Genomic DNA, 20,298 nt, shown 5'->3' with positions numbered 1-20,298 from the left:
AATATCAAGTGGATATTTATACTTAATAAAACTGAAATTTTCTCGACTGAAGTAGTAAAAGGCTGTCACGAAGTCCGTTCGATGAAGTTGCCACGAAGGATATGCGTTATCTAATGAAATAATAGTCTGCGAAAAACTACAAATCGAAGTGCTAAAATTCATAATAAATACATACATTTTAAAAGTTCAAATAGAAGGTAAGATTTGTTAATGTAGACATTTAAAGTAAAAATTTCAAAGCCATGTATTTAAAGTAATGGTCGCCTCAATAAAAAATAATAATTTACGTATTTCTTTCAGCCTTAAATACATAAATACGTATATACATACATATACATACCTACATTTATGTAGCTCGAAAATACTAGATATACAGCCAATAATCAATTACCATGGCAGTTCAGTTGAACCCGTACAATATCCCAAATATGAATCTTCCACTCACCATAACGCCTATAATACCTGCCTTAAAAGATTTGTCCGTTTCTACGGCGGCACCGTCAAAACCGGATCAGCCTCCATCGCAGCCGGATTTAACATTTCATTGTATGTGCTGTCCGGCGTATTTTGTGAACCCTTACATGCTGTACCAGCACATGAACAGCCAACATCCACAACCACCACCAGCCGAAGGGATTGATAAAATCCCATCCGAAGACGATGACCAAGATTATAGTTGGGTGCTTGAGCCAGTTTGCGAAATAGTCGATATGGGTGGCGATGGCGATGATGATGATTCGGATAGCGATTCTGACTCGGACGATGACTCGTCGAGCAGCTCATCGCAGAGTTCTAGTAGCAGCTCCTCCACTGTAACAGCCTCCAATTCAAATTCTAATACCCAAGACTCGATTTCAAATGAAGGGCACGGTGGCGGTGAGGATAATACTCGCATGACCGCAGTAAGCACTAACACCGTGCCGCCGGCTATTTATGAAGAAATTGTTGGTGGCGAGTCGACGAGCTCCTTAAGTACGCCTAGTGAGTCTGCCTTTCCAATGTTTAAATTAAAGACTGCAGATCCACGTGAATCTACTTCGATTATTTTGCTTAATCCGTGTCACACAGTACAACCTTTGCAATCAAATACAAGCATAACACCTGTCGTGATTAAGCCGGGAAGGGGAAGGCGCAGCGCTGCACAGAACGCTCAGCTTGCTGCTTTGACTAATGGTGATCAGAAGTGTTTTCAGTGCGCACATTGTGAGGCCTCCTTTCAAAATGCGGGCGATCTTTCCAAACATGTTCGATGTCACATCACCAATAAGCCATTCAAATGCGCCATCTGTGAGAAAACATTTACCCATATTGGCAGCTTAAATACGCATATTCGAATACATAGCGGCGAGAAACCGTATAAATGCGAAATGTGTCCAAAGGTAATTTAAACAATTTTTTCTTTAATTAATGAACTTATGCCAAAATTCTAAAACTCCTCTAAAATCTTCTCTCTCAAAGGCATTTACCCAGTCAAGCAGCCTAATGGTGCACGTTCGTTCTCACTCCGTACGCAAGCCTCATCAGTGTCATTTATGTGATAAAGGTGAGTTGTATAACTTATTAAAACTTCTATTCATTTCGTTATTGAGTTTTAAAAATCTACATCATACCTAGGCTTTATAAACTCCAGCTCTCTTGTGTTACATCTGAAGTCGCATGATGAAACTGAAGTCTTTAATTGTCCTGAATGTGACAAATCCTTTAAACAGGAAGATTTACTCGAGAAGCATTTACAAATGCATACACAAGAACTTGTCTATCAGTGTTCCATCTGCCATGAAGCTTTTCGCACATCCTCTGAGTTAGTGCAGCACATGAAGTGTCACATGGGAGAAAAGCCGTTTACGTGCTCCATCTGTGATCGTTCTTTCACCCAATCTGGTAGTCTTGGCATACATATGCGCATTCATACCGGTGAACGACCGTTTCAATGTAAACTGTGCGATAAAGCTTTCACGCAGGCATCCAGTCTTAGTGTGCATATGAAAATTCATACGGGTGAAAAGTCGTATCCTTGTCATATATGCGGAAAATCCTATAGTCAACAGGCGTATCTCAATAAACATATACAGGCCCATCTGACAGCAGGACAGACTGATTCGACGGCGAATGCGGCCAGTAATTTACCGTTTCCAACTGGTGTCATGCAATCGCAGGAAACTCTCGTTTGTATAGTTTGTGGCGTATTACATAAAGATGTAAACTCATTGGCATTACACGTTACACAGAAGCATGCTGTGCTGTTGAATAACAGTGTTCGCAATGCTGCGGCACAAATGCAGATGTCGTCCGATAATGTCAGCGAAGAGGAACGTCGATTGCAGGAGCAACAGTACATGCAGCAACTGCAGTTAATGCTGCGCACCGCGAATGGCGGTGCTTTGCAACATATTGCAATGGATGTGGATATGGGTAATGGCGTAGTAAAAGTTGAAGTGGAGGAAGAGGAAACCGGAAGCTTTGAACCGGATAGAGAATATAAAGAAAGTGCACAAATACCAGACTTGGATATCATTAAGCAGGAATTCGACCCAGAATCTTTCGAGGATTATGGCGCTGAAGAAGAAGTGGAAACCGAAGAATGAATTATATTATGTCTTTAAAAATATTTGTATAGAATACCGTATCCTGGCAACAATAACATTATATCAAAGGACGTAAATTTTGGCCAAACTCAGATAATTTATTTGCTATGCATTCTACATACATACATATATATATACTGCTGTTGGTCTAATTTTACATATTTAAGTACATGCATACATACGTGCATATTTTAATAATTAGTATATACACCAGCTTTGGCATTTTTTACCTGCTCTATTTCAGTATTGTTTGTATTTAATAATTCTTTACCTGTGTCCACAGCATGATTTTAAAGAAATACAATTTTTGCTTGCATACATTATGATCCCGATTTCATTTCGAATGTAAACTACTGATATACGGGGTTATTATTAGTTTATTTTGTGAATATACATACTTATTTTGTAGATATACATATATCTGAGACAATTCTAATACAAGATTTTATAATTTTTAAAGAAATGTGGTTAATTATAAAACGGATTGTAGGTAACCCAATGTGCGCGGGATTGTTCTTTTTCGCTTTTATGTGTGGTAAATAAGGACTTGTATACATCGCTAGCCTTAGGGTCCTTTGCAACGCTGTAGTCGTTTTTCAAACGTTTCATCTCGGGATCTTCTAAAGCATCCTCAGCCGCACCTACACGTTTTAAATTGGCAACAAGTTTCATTTTTGTTACGGCTGCTGCAGTTTTGCTTGTTGAAGGTCCATTTGCACACAGCTTTTCTTTTTTAGTAAGCTTCCCGTTCGTTATGGTGCTTTTCTCCTCATTTATACCTTCTGTTTTATTCCGTTCCTGCTTTGCCGTCTCCTCTTTACCAGTGAAAGTTTCATTAATCTTCTTTTCCTTTTTCTCCTTCTTATCCTTTTTACAAGTCTTACGTTTTACATTACGCATCTCCATCTTAGCTTGCATCAGTTCCAAATCTTCATCTGCTGCATTGAGAATAACCACATCTTCGATACCAAAGGGTATTAAACAAAGGGGGCATGTGCTACCACCACTATTGTCACGTTTGATTTGCTTAATTGCACGCTCAGCTATGACGCAACCACAAGTCCACAACGCCACAAAACGAAATTTACCAGACATTTCAAGGCCACTTAATTTGCAAATATAACGAGCATGTCGCGTGTCCAACAGACCCTCGGGTTTATCTTCATCAGTGTAAGCTGGATTTGGTGTTAAGTTGAGACTTTTTATATCTTTAAGACTGCGAATGTGTTTGATAGATTCAGGCATTTTATCTTTTTCCAATAATTGCTCAATGAGGCTTTGCTTGGAGTATAAACGTCCAAGGCTGCACATTACAATTGGCTCTTGTAAACGCTGTTGGGTAAGGGCACAATGCAGCCAACGAAACTCGCGTTCTGCATCTTTATCTTTCTGGAATTAGTGTGAAAAGAGGAAATTAATGTTCAAATAGTTACCCTCTAATACCAATAATAAGTCATCCATTGGCACGCACCTGTTCTGGTTTTTTAGCAGTCCGCACCAGCTCATCCCGACGCGGAATGGTACCTCCATCGCAACCCATTTTTTTCGACTGCGTTTAACCACGAATAAAAACTTTTAATCTAATTAATTGATCCACGAACTGTAAAAATTATTCTGCAAATCCAATATAGATACGAAATCGATCAGCAAATAAGCCATAAACAAACTGCTTCTTTATAAGCAAGGCATTCACAATAAACAAGTGATTTGCGAAGAAACTTCTACCTAGGCTACCAAATAAGCCACTGTAAATAGGGTAAATCGATACCTTCAAGGTATTACTCAAATCAGAACTTGTACTTGTATCAAACAAGGTATCGATACCTACTCAGTATCGGAAAGGTATTGAGTATTCGTACATAGAATTACGATTTTGCAGATATTTCAAAAATATTGAATTTTTTTCACAAAAAATATGCATTTTTACAAGATAATTTATCTTATTATATTTATTCATACAAAAACAATAGATTACATTTTTACAAGATTAATAGATAAAGTTTTTTCATATAAAATAAGTTTAAGAAAATAACTCCTTTTTTGTCATATTACTCCAATAAACTCAACTTTTCCAAGTGTTTTCCTGAAAGGCGGTTTCGAGATTTAGATATACGGGCATGTTCTGAAATTCGAAACTTTGAACTCGACTTGATTTGCCAAATATTTTTTAGTTATATCTGATGAAAAGAGTGAATATTATGATCGAAAACCGTAAAAGAAGTTAATGCGATACGTTGAAATTTTCGAATTTTAGAAAATGCCTGTACCTGTTTTTAGGAAAGCCTCTAGCAAGGGACAGATGACCCAACAACCGTTATGTATAAACGGGCTCGCTTGTGTAGTGCGCATAGCTTCCCATTCCTCTAACGGGTGGCTTTTCAAAGAAGATGCTGAAGCATGGTAAATTTTGCGCTTAGACTGTGTTTATACACGGAAACTTTTGTCGACGCGATTTTTCGCATTCCCTTTTGGTGTTGCTCGTTTCATTTACACACGGCGATTTGTGTGTATGCAATTGTTGTTGTCACCTGCGAACAACGGTTCAATTTACACAGACGAACGAGAGCACAACGCGTGTTGCCCGAGCACGAGCAACTCGGCAACAAAAATCGCCGTGTGTAAATGAGCACTTACGATACAAGTACTTTTTTTTCGATACCTACTTGGATCGCAGTAAAAAGTATCGAGTAAAAAACTACTTGGTAAATTGAGAAAAGTATCGAGTATATACTTAGATTTACTTGTATCGATTTATACCTAACTGTAAATGGAAAGTAAAAATCAGCTGTTGCTTTCGATGTAAACAAGTGTGCAATTTTGAAGTTTTCGCTAAAATACGCTTTTAATTACGAACTATTTAACAAGACGTCTGCTAACTTTCCAAGGAGAAAGAAATATTATCACCCAGAACACCAGTAACAGCAAGAGCAGATAAAAAAGCAGCGAATGATACGCTTCGCATCGTAGAGGAATAACCTGCGCTCCACTTTGCCAACACAACCCAAAACCCAAAAAAAAAAATAAAAAATAATAATTACGAACTAATTTCTCTCCTACTGAAATTTTTACAATCACCGAACCATGCCTGAATACCAAAGTTGGACATTTCCACATATACCCGCGGAACTGGCGTAAGTAAAATACCTGGTATTAAACAATATTCGATGGCCTAATAATTGCTTGAATTAATTCATCCAGTGAATTGCTCTTCCAAAATGATGAGAAGTTGGTTGTGGTGGGTGTTATAGGGAAATCAGCCTTTTCAGATAGCAATAAAATGGTTGCTATGGGTGTGTTGGATAGTCACCCTAGCCTTCTGGATCACCAACCACAAGAGGTAGTTCTGCAGCATCGTGTATTTATATGTACATATGTATATAGCAGGTATCTTTTAATTAGGGAACTATTCGGCTTTATTACAACCGAAAAAAGTCCATGTTGCTCCTGCACTTCGAAACTACGTTCGATGCAGCTTGTATGCAGAAGATGCTTGAGGAAGAATTAGCAGAGGATGCTTACGGTCATTTTTTGCTATTCAATCAGCGCGTGCGCAATCGCTTTGCCCGAATGTTGCTCTTCGCTACACAAGTTTGCCACATTATCGTTTTCGTTGAACTAAGTGTTACTTTCGATGCATCCTTGTTGATGATCTTTAGAGCTCTGAAGATTATAAGGTTTGTACTGCTTAGCAGGCTATTGCTACTTTAATAAATATGGCTTTCCTTGGCAGGGACAAGTACATATTAAAGTTTTTGCCAAAATTGGTTAAAAACTCTAGCACTGGCACTTTTTTGGGAAAATCTGCACGTTTATGTTCGCCGCGTGTGCTATTCCTTTTCGAGAATTACCCAGATGGTTACGGTAATAAAAATTGATTAGGATTTAAGTTTTTTAAACTTTATGCTATTGAATTTCAGAGAAAACAAGCGAATGCATATCCAAACTGGAATTCGAGGTGGAGGATAGCATTTATAAAATGCTCCGTAATGAATTTATCATCACCAACAACAGGTGGGTGCCTTTTAATATATCTACATACAAATATATAAGCAGTTGTATTTTATTCATAATAAAATATTTGCAATCCCCAGTGCCATGTCGCTATTCTCTATACCGAGCAATAAGCGCTTTGTTTATTATAACACTGATCCTTCATTACGAGAAGATCCTTTGTTGAAATCAATAACGATGCTGCAAAGCTTTTTGCAGAAATCTAATTTTAAAGAAGACGATGAAGATGATCTTGAAGATTTGCGACCTTTCAAGGTATTAAAAGAGATATGGGTATAATAAATCATAACTCTATAAAACTGAAATTTTATAGGGTTTTGGTAAACCGCTAATTCAATGCAATCCAGAACGAACTCAGCCAACTGTGGAAGAGATGTTTCTTAAAAAGAGAAATTTTATGGATTTATTGATGGATCATGTCGATGAAGCACTACAAATAGGCTTTGATGATAGTTCGACGAAATTCAAAGGCAAAAACCATTTTGTGGTATGAATCAGTATAAATACATATAATGTATTTAAAATCCTCAAAAATTCAATTGGTTTGCTGTTTTAAGATACTTCCAGCAAAGGCTTGGTATGAAACATTCAAAATGCTTCATAGAATTTTCATCGAAAATCCAGATAATCCCAAATTTGAGGCCAACGATGCAGATTATGTAAGATAGAATATTAAACTTAACTCTTAAAAGTCAGTTATACATAGTACATATGTATTTGTTTCAGAAAGCATATTTGGAGAATTTCAATAAAATTATGGACATCGATGACGAGTAAGTAAAATTTATACAAAACCCTGGGAGAAAATGTTGTGAGACATCTAATTAATTATTGCAGGTTCTTTAACGCTTGCTGTGATATAGGTTTGCAGAAAGCTTATGCAATGTACAACAACCCAACTTTGACGCACTACAGTAGCACAGTGCATAAAAAACTGGTAGAACAAACGTATTATGAAAATTAAAATGGTTATGGCTAAAATTTGTACTTTGCAAGGTTGAAGAGGCCGTTTCATTATATATGAAATATGCCCGCGGCACCCAGACCGTCATAAACGAGACTAAGCTGCGTGAAATGTGCGAACGATGCTGGCGAAACGGAAAACAACAATGCGAGATGCCAAGTCTACGTGGCAATCCATGCGTGCTCCCCAAACACATTGTTAAAGAACCGTCAGAACACAGCAGCGCACACGTATTTATCTCTACGTGCAATTGTGGTCGAACTCAGGGCCGGCGGGAAGATCCCTACACTATGAAGCATGCCAATTACGAATTCTATGAATATATGGCTAACAATTGCAATCTGTGCGCTAAAGTAAAAAAAGTTCATTTTCCAGTTTTTGAGCCTTCCATCAATGATTATAGGTTAGTGCAGACGAAAGGTTTATTTAAATTCATATAAAATATCCCTAATCCCAAATTTTATGAACAGAGCCGCCGAATTCGAAATTGCTTTTCCAAAGCTATCGATACATGACTCCATTGATTTCGCTGAACGTCATGATCTACGCTCTCCCGATTCTATTGACTCGGACGAGTGCTCTCAGCCACTTACTGCCTCACAGGGTACGCATACCAATCTTAGCCTGGTGTCCACTGACGAATTGGACAAAATTGCTGTTGATGATGGTGATATGCACAGTTCCGAAGAATCCCTTAATGAATTGGTTATACAGGTGAAAGATAAAGATGCACAGAAAGAAGAGGAGAAGGAGCGAAGCATATACAGGCAACCCTCCACCACTGAATATCTGCCTGGTATGGTTCATACGGAATCGCCACTGGGATTGTTGCCGCGTTTTCCAAGTTGGTCGTTGGTATGTGTTGGGCCAAGCTCGGTCTACAGTCACAACACTGGCCTATTGGAACACTTTCAAAGTGGGTTTCTTTCGGGCGCAAATTTTTTGCTTCCCTGGGATGTGCATGTCCGCCTGGAACATTCTGCATCGTGGGCATATGAAAAAACTCGGCTACGAAAGATGGGCGAGGTTTTCATACTGAAAATATTTGTTGGCTGCGAATATGAGTGCCCGCGCGGACACAGATTTATGATGAACTCACCGGATAAGGTATTACGCGGTGGATCAGGTATTTGCCATACAGTCTTCAATTACTATAGACTTCCTTATGTCATGCCCTTATTGCAGGAATACTTCGCGACAGTGGCAGTAAAATAGTGTATAACAATATGCCGCTGTATTTCCCTTGTCCCTGTCGTTCACATAAGGCGGATGTGGCTCAATTAATGCGCGTTCATGTTGTAACTCCAAAAGCGCCTGTAAATGTTATTTTAGATCCGAGGGTATGAATCTGATTCTAATATAATTATGCGTCCTTAATTTCATTGCATCCTCTTAGGTGCGTACGGGGGAGCGCGATTATATTTTCACCATGGGTCTACCTAATCCTCCAAAACTAACTCAAAGTGCTTATTGGATTTTACGACTTCCCTACGTGTATCAAGGAGACGAAGGTCCAATAGCACCACCCACCGAAATAACTGCAACCAGTGCAATCAATTATGGTTGCCTACTAGCTGGTATGTTTGGCGTAAGCGAAACGGAAGTAGATGACTGAAAAATCACGCTGTCTACGTAGCCGGAGCAATTTGAATTTTTAACCGGTCAAGGAGTGTGATTTCAACAGCTTTCCCACAAATTTATGGGAATGTTTTATGCTGTTGCAGAAAGCGCGAAAGTATAATAATGCAACATCAGCTACATGGTTATTTTGTAATCTATATTTGTACGTAATTTCTTTTCATTGAAAAAAAAAAAACAGATTACGTTTAGTTTGTAAAGATAAAAGAAAATAATCAAGATTTATGTCACTCGTGCATGATTAAAAGAAATCGTTGCGATTTTATCCTAAATACTAACGATTTGAGTTTCCTTTACAGCTGGTACTACGGATCCATATATTAGCGCATATTTAATTGCGCTAACTTCGTTTGCAGTTATAATCTAAATATTTTCTGGTATTGAATCTTCACAACGATTTTTGTTCTTCAGAAGGTATGCTGCCAAGAAACTTATGGGGTCTGGTGGCCGTTCACGAGCCAACGTCTGCAATCCATGTAGTAATATCGGTGCTACTGTTTGGTCTAAATATTGTCGGGTGGGCAGTGAGCTCAGATCTGGACGTGGCTTCTTACATTGAGTTGTCGTAGACAACTGTTGATTTGTTCCGTTTGCGGCTGTGTCGGTAGGAGCTTGCTGATCGGGTGCCAGTTGCGGCGTGGCTGATCTATCATTTCTATCCATTACTTCTGCAAACAAAAATATATTTGTAATGGGGATACACTTCCTTGTATGTACATATTTACTAACCTTCTTCGTCCAAATATCTAAGAATAATAAAACACAAACAATAGCTAACGAAATTTTATATTTCCGACGATTCAGTTCATATGCTTCAGTTTTTATTTTCGAGATTTGATTTAAAAATCAATGCCAATCTAAAAAAGAGCCCGAGTACTTCAACGCAGAATTAAATTTTTTTTACCTCGGAGAATTCACAATGATTGTAATGGGTGGTACACATTGGCGATCAAAATCGACAGTTTTTTTTTTGCTCAAATTTCATTTCCCTGTATGACCATGTGACCACACGTTTTCGTCAGTCAACATCGAACCGCAAAAAATTTTCAAATATTACAAAAAAATTTATACACATAGTTTTACCCAATTCGCCACTTAATTAACATGCAAATATAGAAAATGCTTTATAAAATTTTTAATTGGTTTTTTTCATTTTTAATATTTTTGTCACGCTAGATTGGAAATGCCCAAATGTACTTCACCTAAAGCGCATCAAAACGAAATTAATAAAATAAAACTATGTTCACATTACCAACATAAAATACTTAGTTTCGTTTAAAATACCTCACTAATTTAAGCGCGTTCATACACGCGATTCTTTATTTGTCTTGACAGCTTTGTAGCAACCCTGTGTTATTGTTTATTTAACCAAAAGAGATCGCGAATGTGAGTAATTGCGTATATTTTTATATTCTGAGTTGTTTGTGGTAATTTTTTAGATTTTAGAAGAGTGATAAAAAGAGAAAGCTTCTGGAAATATTTTACAAACTACCACGCGCGACTATTAAAAACAAAAACGTCCAAACACAATGACATATCAGTTATGGGACAATACTTTTTTCGATTATTATCGATAAAATTAGAACCGACACTGATTTGTTCGTGATTTGGTTCTTGGTTTAAGCTTAGTATCCAGCTCTTAAGAAAACGGTCAAGAAAAAATTGTCATTATTTCGCGTGTGTGTCCAAGGAATTTTGACATTTTTTATACCTCACAGCCTGTTGCCTCACTCTTTCCTCAAGAAATAATGGAACGGGCATATATTTCTGTTGCAAACCTGGGTTGCCTTGTGCTCTTTTTTCACAAAAAACTTTAGAAAACCGTAGTAGAAATCGTACTAAATTTCTGAAGAACTGCGTACTGCCTTAAGGAAATTTGACTCAAGAAAATTTCTTAGCCATTTCTTGTACGTCATTTTATATGGAGTTTTTGCTTTTCTTAAGAGCTGGATACTAAGCTTTCAGATAAACTATGTACTTTCAACTTAATTTACTGAGAGACTTTACAAGGCGAAATTACTTAGTTTGTACTTAATTTATGCGTAAATTAAGATTGACCTCTAAATTACGCCAATGGGAACATAGTTTAAAATAATTTTTAATTGAATATGTTATTAACCACTTTAACTTTGTAATGTACATTTAGGATGCGATACGATAAAAGGGTTCTGGTAAAGTCTGAGCGATCAATCGGCATCGGCTAGTATCGGCACAAAATTGAGCATCGGCATCGGCCTTTTTTCGTCAATTCTTTGCCGATTATTTGGAATTTATTTTCATATGTTCAGGTGAAGTGAAAGACAACAGCCAACATCAAAAAGTATTTGCAGATAGCTCATAAAAATTATTATTTTTTGCTTGAAGGTGTTTCTACGTTTTCTCTATATAAAAGTAAGTTCGACAATTTTCTTTAATTTGGAGGATACGGTCAGCAATAAAAAATCATAAAAATTAACGATATTTGAAACTTGCACTTCATTTTACTAGAATTTAATGGCCTACAAAACTGCATACCAAAATTCTGATTAAAAAGTTTGAAATTTTGGTGAAAATAAGAAGGATTTTTCTAATTTTCGTGCAAAGTTTTAAATCTGAATTTATATGGTGCTTGTTGCATACCAGCTAAACTTGTATAAAAAAATAATAGACATTAAATACACAATAGACAAATGCCAAATGCCAAAACCGGTCAAAATATCGCAATTCTTTTATTTTGTGGACCACTATATGTATGCACATACATACCTAGCACATAAGTTCTTATGCATTGAGTGCAATAGAGTGTATTTCAGTACAAAACGAAATGAAATTTTATGGATTTATTTATTTATTTATCTTTATATTTTATATATTCAACAATTTTTATGAGCTTGAGGCCGTTTAAAGTTAAGTAAAACTTATTGTGGAAAAGCAACAATAATTTGAAAAAATGGTAGAAGTGATAGTTATTTCGGAAATCACCACAATTCCTCATCAGACTTCTTTCAGTAGGATTATAAATAAATTTATAAAATATATGCATGGGGCTGGGCTACGAGGCCATGTTGCTCCCGAGTTGTTGTGCTCTCATTAAAGTTATAAGTTGTGTTTTTTTAAGGCTTCGTGGATGAACTTTATGGTGTTTTCATTACTGCATTACTGCATAACAAGTCAATTAATTCAATGATTTGTTTCCTTTTGTTTTGTTTTTATGGAATCGGCCTCGAAATCAGCATCGGCCGATTCTTTCCCCCAAAGCCGATTAATCGGAATCGGCATCGGTACCGAAAAATAAAATTGGAATCGGTCGGCCTCTAGGTTCTGCTACTCGATCCCGCAAAATATCATTTCAAGTATCGGTATCGAATGCCAAAAATATCGATATGGTGTCGTATCATATCGAAATTCGTATTCCTAAGTCCCCTTTTAGACACGTCAAGCTTGATTTCAAGTCTGCTCGTTCGTTGGCGAAGGAGGTGAGAAGAGAGGGGAATAGTACAGATACCTCCGTACCGTCAATTCGTTTCAAGTTTTCTTGTCTCTTTTGATCTTTTCGTTGCTTCCCACTTAAAGGACCAAGGACTTGAATTCAATTAAAGTTGACGCGTGTGGAAGCAAATAGAAAACACAAAAGAGAATGGGAAAGAATTGCTTTCAAGACTTGACTTGTCTGAAAGGGGACTAATAGGTGCTCATTTACACACGGCGATTTTTGTTGCCGCAACTCGACGTTTGTGGGAGAGAGCGTGACGAGGAAAGTAGAGGTGCACCGAGTTGCTCGTGCTCGGGCAACACGCTTTGTGCTCTCGTTCGTCTGTGTAAATTGAACCGCTATTCACAGCTGACAACAATAATTGCATACACACAAATCGCCGTGTGTAAATGAAACGAGCAACACCAAAAGGGAATGTGAAAAATTGCGTCGACAAAAGTTTCCGTCTATAAACACAGTCTAGAGGCGACAGACTATCGATAGTCGCGACCAAAACGAAAGCATCGACAGTATCGACAGTGCTATCGATAATTGTCATTACTGGTCTGTAATTGTCATTTCATTAGCCATCCATTAAAAAGTGGAAAATTGTATTTCCACGCATATTAAAACAAAATTGTATTAAAATAATCCAAGAGTTGTTTACAATAGAATTGACAAGATGACAGAGCTGCTAATAGATCCACATATACGCGTGTGGGTTTTCCTGCCCATAGTGCTCATCACATTTTTTGTGGGTGTCATACGCCACTATGTCTCGGTGCTAATATCATCACAAAAGAAGGCCGAAATTACACAGATTCAGGATAGGTAGGTCATTAAATATTCAAACATTTGTTTTAAAATTATCACCATTACCGGTACAAATAGCCAGGCGATGATACGTGCCCGTTTGCTGCGTGAAAATGGAAAATACCTAACAGCTCATTCGTTCGCGATGCGAAAGAATTTCTTCAACCACGAAGAAACAGGATACTTTAAAACACAGAAACGCGCACCAGTGGCACAAAATTCCACTGCTATGCTAACGGATATGGTGAAAGGCAACTTCATCAATGTACTGCCAATGGTGATTATCGGTGGCTGGATTAATTGGATGTTTTCAGGATTTGTCACCACTAAAGTGCCTTTTCCGCTGACACTGCGCTTCAAACCGATGTTGCAACGCGGGGTAGAACTTGCTTCCCTAGACGCTGCCTGGGTATCGTCAGCATCATGGTATTTCTTAAACGTCTTCGGTTTGCGCTCTATTTACACACTTGTGCTGGGCGAAAACAATCAGGCAGATCAGACACAGGCGCAAGCAGACGCCATGACTGGTGCAGCAATGACAATGCCGCAGGATCCGAAAGCAGCTTTTAAAGCTGAATGGGAAGCTTTGGAAATCACAGAGTATCATAGTGCATTGAAAAATGTAGAAAAGGATCTGCTGCATTATGCCTTCGGTGGCGAAATATCGCTGGAGAATAGTGTGCGGCAGTAACTATACCATTCTAATATTTAAAGTATTTTCATTTTAGCTTTGGTATTTAATTTTATCCTGCCGTGCGACCAGGATGTTGGTGACTAGCGAAATACTGTAAATTTAGACAAATTTCGTAAAGAGAATAAATCGGTTTTATTTGACCAAAAGCGAATAATACTCTATGAAATAAAAAACAAGCTACGATAATTTAGAGTCACCCTTACATTAATGTATATAAATATATCTATGCGATGCCTTTTCAGGGAGCTTTCAATCCTACTTATTTGAGGACTTCAAAACTAATATCAATAGTATTTTTCCATGTCAGTAGGCAGTTCGGAAGCAGATGTTTCGCCACCAGGAGAGCCGGCTCGTTCAGTTGTAGCTGCTGATTTGGCTGGAGATGGCGGACGTGCGGCAGGCACTTTATATTCACGTGCTTTCTTTTTCTCCGTTCGCTTGGAAACTAAACGAAATTCATTGGGTAATTCTTCCTCAGAATATAGGCGGTCTGTAAAGTAAATTCGCCGTATGCGAACGTTGGCATGTATCTGCAGACGCACTGTTTCCAAGTAGTTGGTGCCGTAAGCACGGCGCGTGAAGTCGGCTAAGTTAAAGTGTATTTGATTCCAGCCCGGGGACATACCCATTGGCATAGCGGTGCAGAAGGGCTTGACAGACGTTTTACTTTGGAAATTTGAAACGCGGAAGCGGCGCATAAAACGTTGGTCATCTAAAATCTTTTTAAAGAAAGGGTGGAATAAAGAAACATAAGTTCTTCGTTTCCATGTGCTCATATTCCTTAAGGGGACTCACTTTAACTTCGAATGTAAAATATTTGTGTAGGTTTTTAATAAGCAACACTAAGAAGGGTAATTTGATCCCAAAGGACATTTTGGGATCTCGTGGTCCTGTGATGTAGGTGGTGGATACATTTGAACCTATAATTTCCATAACCACGGACTTGACATCCTCATCTACGACGCGTTTGATGTAACCGTTTTGTATCTAAATAAATATTGTACTTTTTCAATGTACTTTTTGCAGAGATTTTAATAAAAAACTTACATGTGTGGACCAGAATTGTAACGGACTGCTACCTAGGCTGTAAAACACAGAGAAGTAACCTTTCTGATGTCGACTTCGAAACATTGATGGCTATTAAGTATCTTATTCCTCGAAGCGTGTTGCAGTTTCAAAAAGATTTTTTTTATGAATATGGATGGAAAAGTTTTAAAAATGTTTGACAACTTTCAAATGTAAAGACAACGCTTCACAACAAGAACACACATAAGAAAATTTTTTCAAAAACGAAGGGCCAGATCTCTTTGTTTCATCTATAAAATGTTGGTTTGTTTAATATATTCCTTTCCAAATACTAGATCTAATTGAAAGGATGAAGGCACTTAGGGATCAGAATTACTATATCCCATGCTAAAACTTATTCAGCCTTATTCCATGTGAATAAATCGTTCCCATAATTTAATAGACAACAAATTTGTAAAATTTTTATGCTTTGCTTTATAATTTTTTGGTTATATGCATTTGTTCACATTGAATTCGCGATATGGCCGATTGAAATACGATCTTAAAATCAAATTTTGGCTTCGAAATGATAACAGCTTCAGTTGAGAATCGCATACATACATAGATGTATAACGTTTCGGCGACTTAAAATCTACCCATTAAGACAACTACCAGTTAAATTACCTATGATGTAACTCAGAACTCGCGTATGTGTAAGTGTTGGTTGTGCCAGAAATTTTTTCGATGGACCCGTATGAATAAAAACTAAGCAATTGCTTTTTCATGAAATTTCAGACCTTTTACCTAAGTTTATTTGAATAAATCGAGTAAAACTCTAAAATGTCAATTCAAAGAAATTGCCTAGTATTTATTCATAAGGCCCATTGTATTGGAGTTTCGGTTAGACGCGTCTTGTGATTGTACAAGGTTTAAAAAAGAAACCAACGAAACGAAGTTTTAAAATGTACGATAGATTTCAGGAATTCAAAATGCGCCGTTCACCCTAGGTGGTAAATTAAAGGCAAATTTGCATTTGCATTGATTTATTATTATTAAATACATGTTATACCAATTCAATTACTATGGTACTCATAATAAATGATTGAAAAATCGATTCATAGAATTCAAGTCAACGACGGTTACCGCCACCGCCTCCGCGGTTATAATTTGAACGTCCGCGATAGTTGTCACCACCGCCTCCTTGTCCACCGTTGCCTCCATTGCTGCCAGCATTTGACCAACCAGTGCCCTGTACCCGTCCACTGCCGCTAACCCAATTCTGGTTCCGAGATTGCTAGGAAGGAATAAATTACATCAAATAAATTATACATCTGGGAAGAACTCTCATATTTTGTATAGTTTACCTGATCGAACGACTGGCGTTGTTCAAATGACTGAGGTTGACGTTGTTGTTGTGCTGCATTTGAATATTGCTGCCAGTGACCACCACCAACGCCACCGCCGCTGCCGCCACTACCACCTCTTCCGCCGCCAAAGCTACCACCACCGCCACCAAAGCTACCACCAGCGCCACCAAAGCTACCACCAGCGCCACCAAAGCTACCACCACCGCCCCCGAAACCACCGCCACTGCCACCAAAGCCACCACCACCGCCACCGAAGCCCCCTCTGCCACCTCCACCACCACCACCTCTACCACCGCGGAAGTTACCTCCACCACCAGGCCCAGTAGAACGTTGTTGTTGCCAAGAAGGCATTTCTGGTGGAGGTGGTGCATGTTCATGCGCCCGTCCACCACGGTCTGGCACATTTCCTATCACATGCTTTTGAATTCTGCAGCCGGTATTTTTACGCACCTGTGCCGAGCTTGTTTTCTCTATGATAGCCAAGTCGGATCGCGCTGCTAGCAGAGCCACTATCGTGGTGTCATCCTTGGCATAGCGTAAACTATCCAGTTCTGGCATTTTCTTTTGATAACGTCCAGCAATTTCATTTTCCCTAGTTCTCATTTTTTCCGACCATTGAAAACTTTGTATAGTAACTTCGAGACGCGTTAGCAGCATTTGACGTCGCATGTTGTATTCAGCGTCGAGGCCCGACTGTATCGCATCTAACTTTTTCCATTGTGCATCTGAAAGTGGCTTTTTCAAACGTAATAAGGGTTCACTTAATACACCAGGCTTAGCTTGACGTTGTAGCTCCTCCACTTTAAAATTGAGTTTATCGAAGAAGGCCTTTGCAGACACATTCTCTGGTGGTTTGCCCAGACCAACATCCCGCGAAATCTGTTCCAATGAGCGCGCTGTATTTGTTTCAGATTTTGGGATTATAAGTTCTTGTTGAGCCGGTCGTAAGCGATAATTCATTTTCGTTGCCATTAATTCGATTACAAGGTAATCGAGTAGTTGAGCGCAAGCTTCACGCGTTTGGAAGCGGTCAGAAAGCGGTCCAGCCACGAAACATTGATAAGGACAACCCAATTCTTTCAGCATTGCAGAAAGTTCCATTGCGAATTCGCTTGGATCTTGTAACTCCGCCACATGCTCATCGGTTTTTCGCAAAACATGCAGTTCTTCCGTCAACCAACCAACGACTTCACGAAAATGTTCATTGCGAGTGCCTCCTTCCAAAGCTTTAATCAGTCCCTCGCTTTTTAAACAGGGTCCCTCATATGCTAGCGCGGATAAAGAATCTATTAATTCTAATTCACAGTCCATGGTTATTCACTGGAAATCTTATCCAGCTACCGGTCCTATTTTTGCTTGCAATTGGGCTGCGAAAGTGTGTATAAAGAGAGCTAAATGTCAAAATAGTATACAGACAAAACCAAAGCCCACCAGTGTTGCCAGAAAAACCAATTCGCTGGAGCTAAAACGGTCGTTGAAAGAGCTAAATAAAAAAATTATGGCGCGTATTCATAGTCCAGCAACTAAGTCGAAACTAACAAAGTTGAAATTTAAATTTAAGTATCAACTTAAAACTTACCTCTATTCATAGTCGCACTTCAGACTTCTACTAAGTAGTTTCGACTTAGTTTACGATATAGCAAAACGAGTGTGAAAATGTATCGATTTTTCTTTACGATATTTTGGAAAAATTACATTTTCATTAAATAATGTCAAGTTTGATCATCCGTTTATGTAATTTTTATTTTCTTTGCATGATTATGCAAAAGAATAAGGTATCATGTTCTTGTTAATTGTGTGAAATAGCCAGAACGACCGCAGTGATGTGAAGTCGATGTTTATCGAAAGCATGCTGTGAAACATAGTGTGGCGAATACTGCGGCTACACAAAGCGAACAACGAGAAATAGGCAGAATGTTCGAGGAATGACGTAGAATGTTCCACAAAGAGAAACGTCAAGTTGGATGAACACTGCGAACAGCGAGAGAAAGAGAATGAGCGATAAACTTCAGAATGTTCTAGAGTTGCCATAAATGCCAGCGCAGGTATATAAGGGCGCCGCCACAGCGAGTTGAGTTAGTTACGAGTTACAAGTCAGCAAGCTACAAGTAAAGTGAGCTGCGAATAAGCAAGCTATAAGCTTAATTGTGTTAACAAGTTCAGTAAAGCGTTGTAATTGCTTTAACAAGTATTGTAGTGTTTTTACTGTATTAGCAAGTATTGTAAAATTGTTTGTTGTACAATAAAGTTAATTGTACTACCATTCGGTCATCGTTGGCCTTTATTTAACAATCCAGCGATACGAACCGGAGGATTTCGGAAAACCGGACGAGGGTTCAAGGATAATCGTAACAATACAAATAGTAGATATCTGCGCAAATTTACTTTAAAAGAACTAGCGTGAAACTGACTTATTCTTTGAGAATTTATCTAAATTATTGCAATTATATAATTGTGATGTAGCCATGAACGAAAGACACAAGATCACGTAAGAACAAGAGAGTGAAAAAAGTCGATTTTTTTAGCGGGTTCTACGCCATCTTGTTTCACTGGAAAACGAGCGAAAAGTAAGCAAAGCAAAGAAAACAACGAAAACCAAAATTAGCCAAAATTATTGTCAGCCACTTTAAACGCACAATTTAGGTAAAATGATGAAACAAAATGCTTTAAAATGTGTTGTCATGTTGAATTAACTCTTCTTTAAGCGAAGCGCACATTATCGCGATTCCATCGTTGCGAATACGTTGCGAATTCGGCTGTTAACTTCGAATCCGCAAACGTGCGCACACTTGAGCGATTTTTTCGCGTCGATTTCCGATGTACAATTCACTCAATTTTCCCTTTATTTCGTGTATTTTCGCACTCGGCGTGCCCAAATCGTACAAAATACTATTATTACGAACGTTTTTATTAGTTTTTGTACATTACACGTTTATTTTTCTTTGCCTTTATTGCTGTGACACCTTTCTTCTTCTTCTTTGACGCCTTCAAAACACTGCAAGCCGCGTTTCGAACGCGTCAATAGAGAGGAACATTGAATGTTCGAAAAATTCGCAGCGACGGAATCGTGCAAGTGTGCGCTAGCGCATTAAAATGTATGGGTAGCATTGTTGTAATTTTTGGGCTTGCGGATTCGCAACGACAGAATCGCGCTAATGTGCGCTTCGCTTTACTTGAATAAAAGTGTAAAATAGTGGTGCTTGTGATGTAAACAAACGCTCAGCTGACGAACCCGCTTTCGCAAACTTTTTTCTCAAAACCAGTTACAAATACAACGTCGCGTTCTTACGTGATCTTGTATTTTTGGTTCATGTGTCAGTATATCCAGTAAAAAAACTGTGGTGAAGTCCTTTATGGGGATAAAGTTTCCAGAGGTGAAATTTTAGGTAGCACACAATTTCTTACACGCATGGTTGCTTTTCAGCACTCATGAAAGAAACTTAAGAAATATTTGAAAAAAAAGTTCATATAGTACATTAATTTTGAAAGAAATACCATATAATGTATGTACTCTGGTTAATAATATCAAAAAATGTATTAGAACCACCGTTTAATGTTATATTTGATACAAATTAATATTGCTCTCCCGAACGCTCTGCGCCTGGCCACTGAATAATAGATTTACTTAAAATTACATCCCTGGTCCTGGTTCTTTCTGTATCGCATCGTGGTGAATTCACATTTCTCAGAAATTTGACAACAAAACAAAACAAAGCGAGTATTTTTGTTGTCTCTCAAATAAATGACCAAATACAAATTTTTTAGCTTTG

At 38.2% G+C, this 20,298-nt stretch overlaps 7 protein-coding genes across 11 annotated transcripts in view; 3 read left to right on the top strand and 4 right to left on the bottom strand.

Moving 5' to 3' along the window:
- Nucleotides 1-14,358, top strand: part of LOC118741362 (ER membrane protein complex subunit 3) — a 17,451-nt gene extending 3,093 nt beyond the window's left edge. The window contains exons 1-3 of one of the 3 annotated variants that reach the window (XM_036473311.1): nt 13,075-13,213; nt 13,322-13,480; nt 13,541-14,358. In XM_036473311.1, the coding sequence (XP_036329204.1) occupies nt 13,332-13,480; nt 13,541-14,153 (762 nt within the window). In that variant the 5' untranslated portion in view covers nt 13,075-13,213; nt 13,322-13,331 and the 3' untranslated portion in view covers nt 14,154-14,358. Of the gene's footprint in view, nt 1-13,074; nt 13,481-13,540 lie in introns of those variants that run through there. The other 2 variants (XM_036473310.1, XM_036473309.1) reach the window with 2 other exon arrangements.
- On the top strand, nt 7-2,906 carry LOC118741358 (zinc finger protein 2 homolog). Of its 2 annotated transcripts, XM_036473305.1 has the most exons (5): nt 7-197; nt 301-981; nt 1,069-1,379; nt 1,459-1,543; nt 1,615-2,906. In XM_036473305.1, exons 2-5 carry the CDS (start codon nt 393-395, stop codon nt 2,583-2,585), a joined length of 1,956 nt encoding a protein of 651 aa, XP_036329198.1. In that variant the 5' UTR covers nt 7-197; nt 301-392; the 3' UTR covers nt 2,586-2,906. The 2 variants fall into 2 exon arrangements, with proteins under 2 accessions (XP_036329198.1, XP_036329197.1); XM_036473304.1 differs by having other exon boundaries at nt 301-1,379.
- Nucleotides 2,902-4,240, bottom strand: LOC118741361 (replication termination factor 2-like). Its single transcript, XM_036473307.1, has 2 exons — nt 4,057-4,240; nt 2,902-3,974 (listed from the first exon to the last, which is right to left on the bottom strand). Exons 1-2 carry the CDS (start codon nt 4,123-4,125, stop codon nt 3,054-3,056), a joined length of 990 nt encoding a protein of 329 aa, XP_036329200.1. The 5' UTR covers nt 4,126-4,240; the 3' UTR covers nt 2,902-3,053.
- On the top strand, nt 5,321-9,465 carry LOC118741356 (protein SMG8). The gene is made up of 14 exons (XM_036473302.1): nt 5,321-5,716; nt 5,784-5,922; nt 5,985-6,259; nt 6,316-6,446; nt 6,503-6,596; nt 6,677-6,851; nt 6,910-7,083; nt 7,154-7,255; nt 7,323-7,369; nt 7,434-7,533; nt 7,593-7,963; nt 8,031-8,686; nt 8,746-8,900; nt 8,957-9,465. Exons 1-14 carry the CDS (start codon nt 5,667-5,669, stop codon nt 9,173-9,175), a joined length of 2,688 nt encoding a protein of 895 aa, XP_036329195.1. The 5' UTR covers nt 5,321-5,666; the 3' UTR covers nt 9,176-9,465.
- LOC118741365 (protein dpy-30 homolog) lies at nt 9,491-10,131 on the bottom strand. 2 transcript variants are annotated; one of them, XM_036473315.1, is made up of 2 exons: nt 9,928-10,131; nt 9,491-9,863 (listed from the first exon to the last, which is right to left on the bottom strand). In XM_036473315.1, exon 2 carries the CDS (start codon nt 9,859-9,861, stop codon nt 9,562-9,564), a length of 300 nt encoding a protein of 99 aa, XP_036329208.1. In that variant the 5' UTR covers nt 9,862-9,863; nt 9,928-10,131; the 3' UTR covers nt 9,491-9,561. The 2 variants fall into 2 exon arrangements, with proteins under 2 accessions (XP_036329208.1, XP_036329207.1); XM_036473314.1 differs by having other exon boundaries at nt 9,491-9,866; nt 9,928-10,126.
- Nucleotides 14,340-15,287, bottom strand: LOC118741364 (cilia- and flagella-associated protein 20). The gene is made up of 3 exons (XM_036473313.1): nt 15,204-15,287; nt 14,952-15,143; nt 14,340-14,875 (listed from the first exon to the last, which is right to left on the bottom strand). The coding sequence occupies exons 1-3, from the start codon at nt 15,285-15,287 to the stop codon at nt 14,441-14,443; spliced, it is 711 nt and encodes a 236-aa protein (XP_036329206.1). The 3' UTR covers nt 14,340-14,440.
- A 900-nt stretch (nt 15,288-16,187) lies between these two features.
- On the bottom strand, nt 16,188-17,922 carry LOC118741360 (protein FAM98B). Its single transcript, XM_036473306.1, has 2 exons — nt 16,526-17,922; nt 16,188-16,455 (listed from the first exon to the last, which is right to left on the bottom strand). The coding sequence occupies exons 1-2, from the start codon at nt 17,837-17,839 to the stop codon at nt 16,291-16,293; spliced, it is 1,479 nt and encodes a 492-aa protein (XP_036329199.1). The 5' UTR covers nt 17,840-17,922; the 3' UTR covers nt 16,188-16,290.
- Between the last annotated feature and the right edge of the window lie 2,376 nt (nt 17,923-20,298).

Source organism: Rhagoletis pomonella, unplaced genomic scaffold (genome assembly GCF_013731165.1).
Source record: "Rhagoletis pomonella isolate Grant_MI unplaced genomic scaffold, Rhpom_1.0 Rhpom_scaffold_00006, whole genome shotgun sequence".
NCBI lineage: Eukaryota > Metazoa > Arthropoda > Insecta > Diptera > Tephritidae > Rhagoletis > Rhagoletis pomonella.
The sequence above is the reverse complement of the archived record's forward strand: the minus strand, read 5'-3'. Positions and strand labels throughout refer to the sequence as shown.

Coding starts and splice junctions, on each gene's coding strand:
- LOC118741364 (XM_036473313.1), bottom strand. CDS start 15,287: ATGTTTCGAAGTCGACATCAGAAAGGTTACTTCTCTGTGTTTTACAGC. Junction 15,144..15,203: donor TACAATTCTGGTCCACACAT/GTAAGTTTTTTA, acceptor ATATTTATTTAG/ATACAAAACGGTTACATCAA. Junction 14,876..14,951: donor ATTTTACATTCGAAGTTAAA/GTGAGTCCCCTT, acceptor TTCTTTAAAAAG/ATTTTAGATGACCAACGTTT.
- LOC118741358 (XM_036473304.1), top strand. CDS start 393: ATGGCAGTTCAGTTGAACCCGTACAATATCCCAAATATGAATCTTCCA. Junction 1,380..1,458: donor AATGCGAAATGTGTCCAAAG/GTAATTTAAACA, acceptor TCTCTCTCAAAG/GCATTTACCCAGTCAAGCAG. Junction 1,544..1,614: donor GTGTCATTTATGTGATAAAG/GTGAGTTGTATA, acceptor CATCATACCTAG/GCTTTATAAACTCCAGCTCT.
- LOC118741360 (XM_036473306.1), bottom strand. CDS start 17,839: ATGGACTGTGAATTAGAATTAATAGATTCTTTATCCGCGCTAGCATAT. Junction 16,456..16,525: donor AACGCCAGTCGTTCGATCAG/GTAAACTATACA, acceptor ATTCCTTCCTAG/CAATCTCGGAACCAGAATTG.
- LOC118741356 (XM_036473302.1), top strand. CDS start 5,667: ATGCCTGAATACCAAAGTTGGACATTTCCACATATACCCGCGGAACTG. Junction 5,717..5,783: donor CATATACCCGCGGAACTGGC/GTAAGTAAAATA, acceptor TAATTCATCCAG/TGAATTGCTCTTCCAAAATG. Junction 5,923..5,984: donor TGGATCACCAACCACAAGAG/GTAGTTCTGCAG, acceptor TCTTTTAATTAG/GGAACTATTCGGCTTTATTA.
- LOC118741365 (XM_036473315.1), bottom strand. CDS start 9,861: ATGGATAGAAATGATAGATCAGCCACGCCGCAACTGGCACCCGATCAG.
- LOC118741361 (XM_036473307.1), bottom strand. CDS start 4,125: ATGGGTTGCGATGGAGGTACCATTCCGCGTCGGGATGAGCTGGTGCGG. Junction 3,975..4,056: donor CTGCTAAAAAACCAGAACAG/GTGCGTGCCAAT, acceptor CACTAATTCCAG/AAAGATAAAGATGCAGAACG.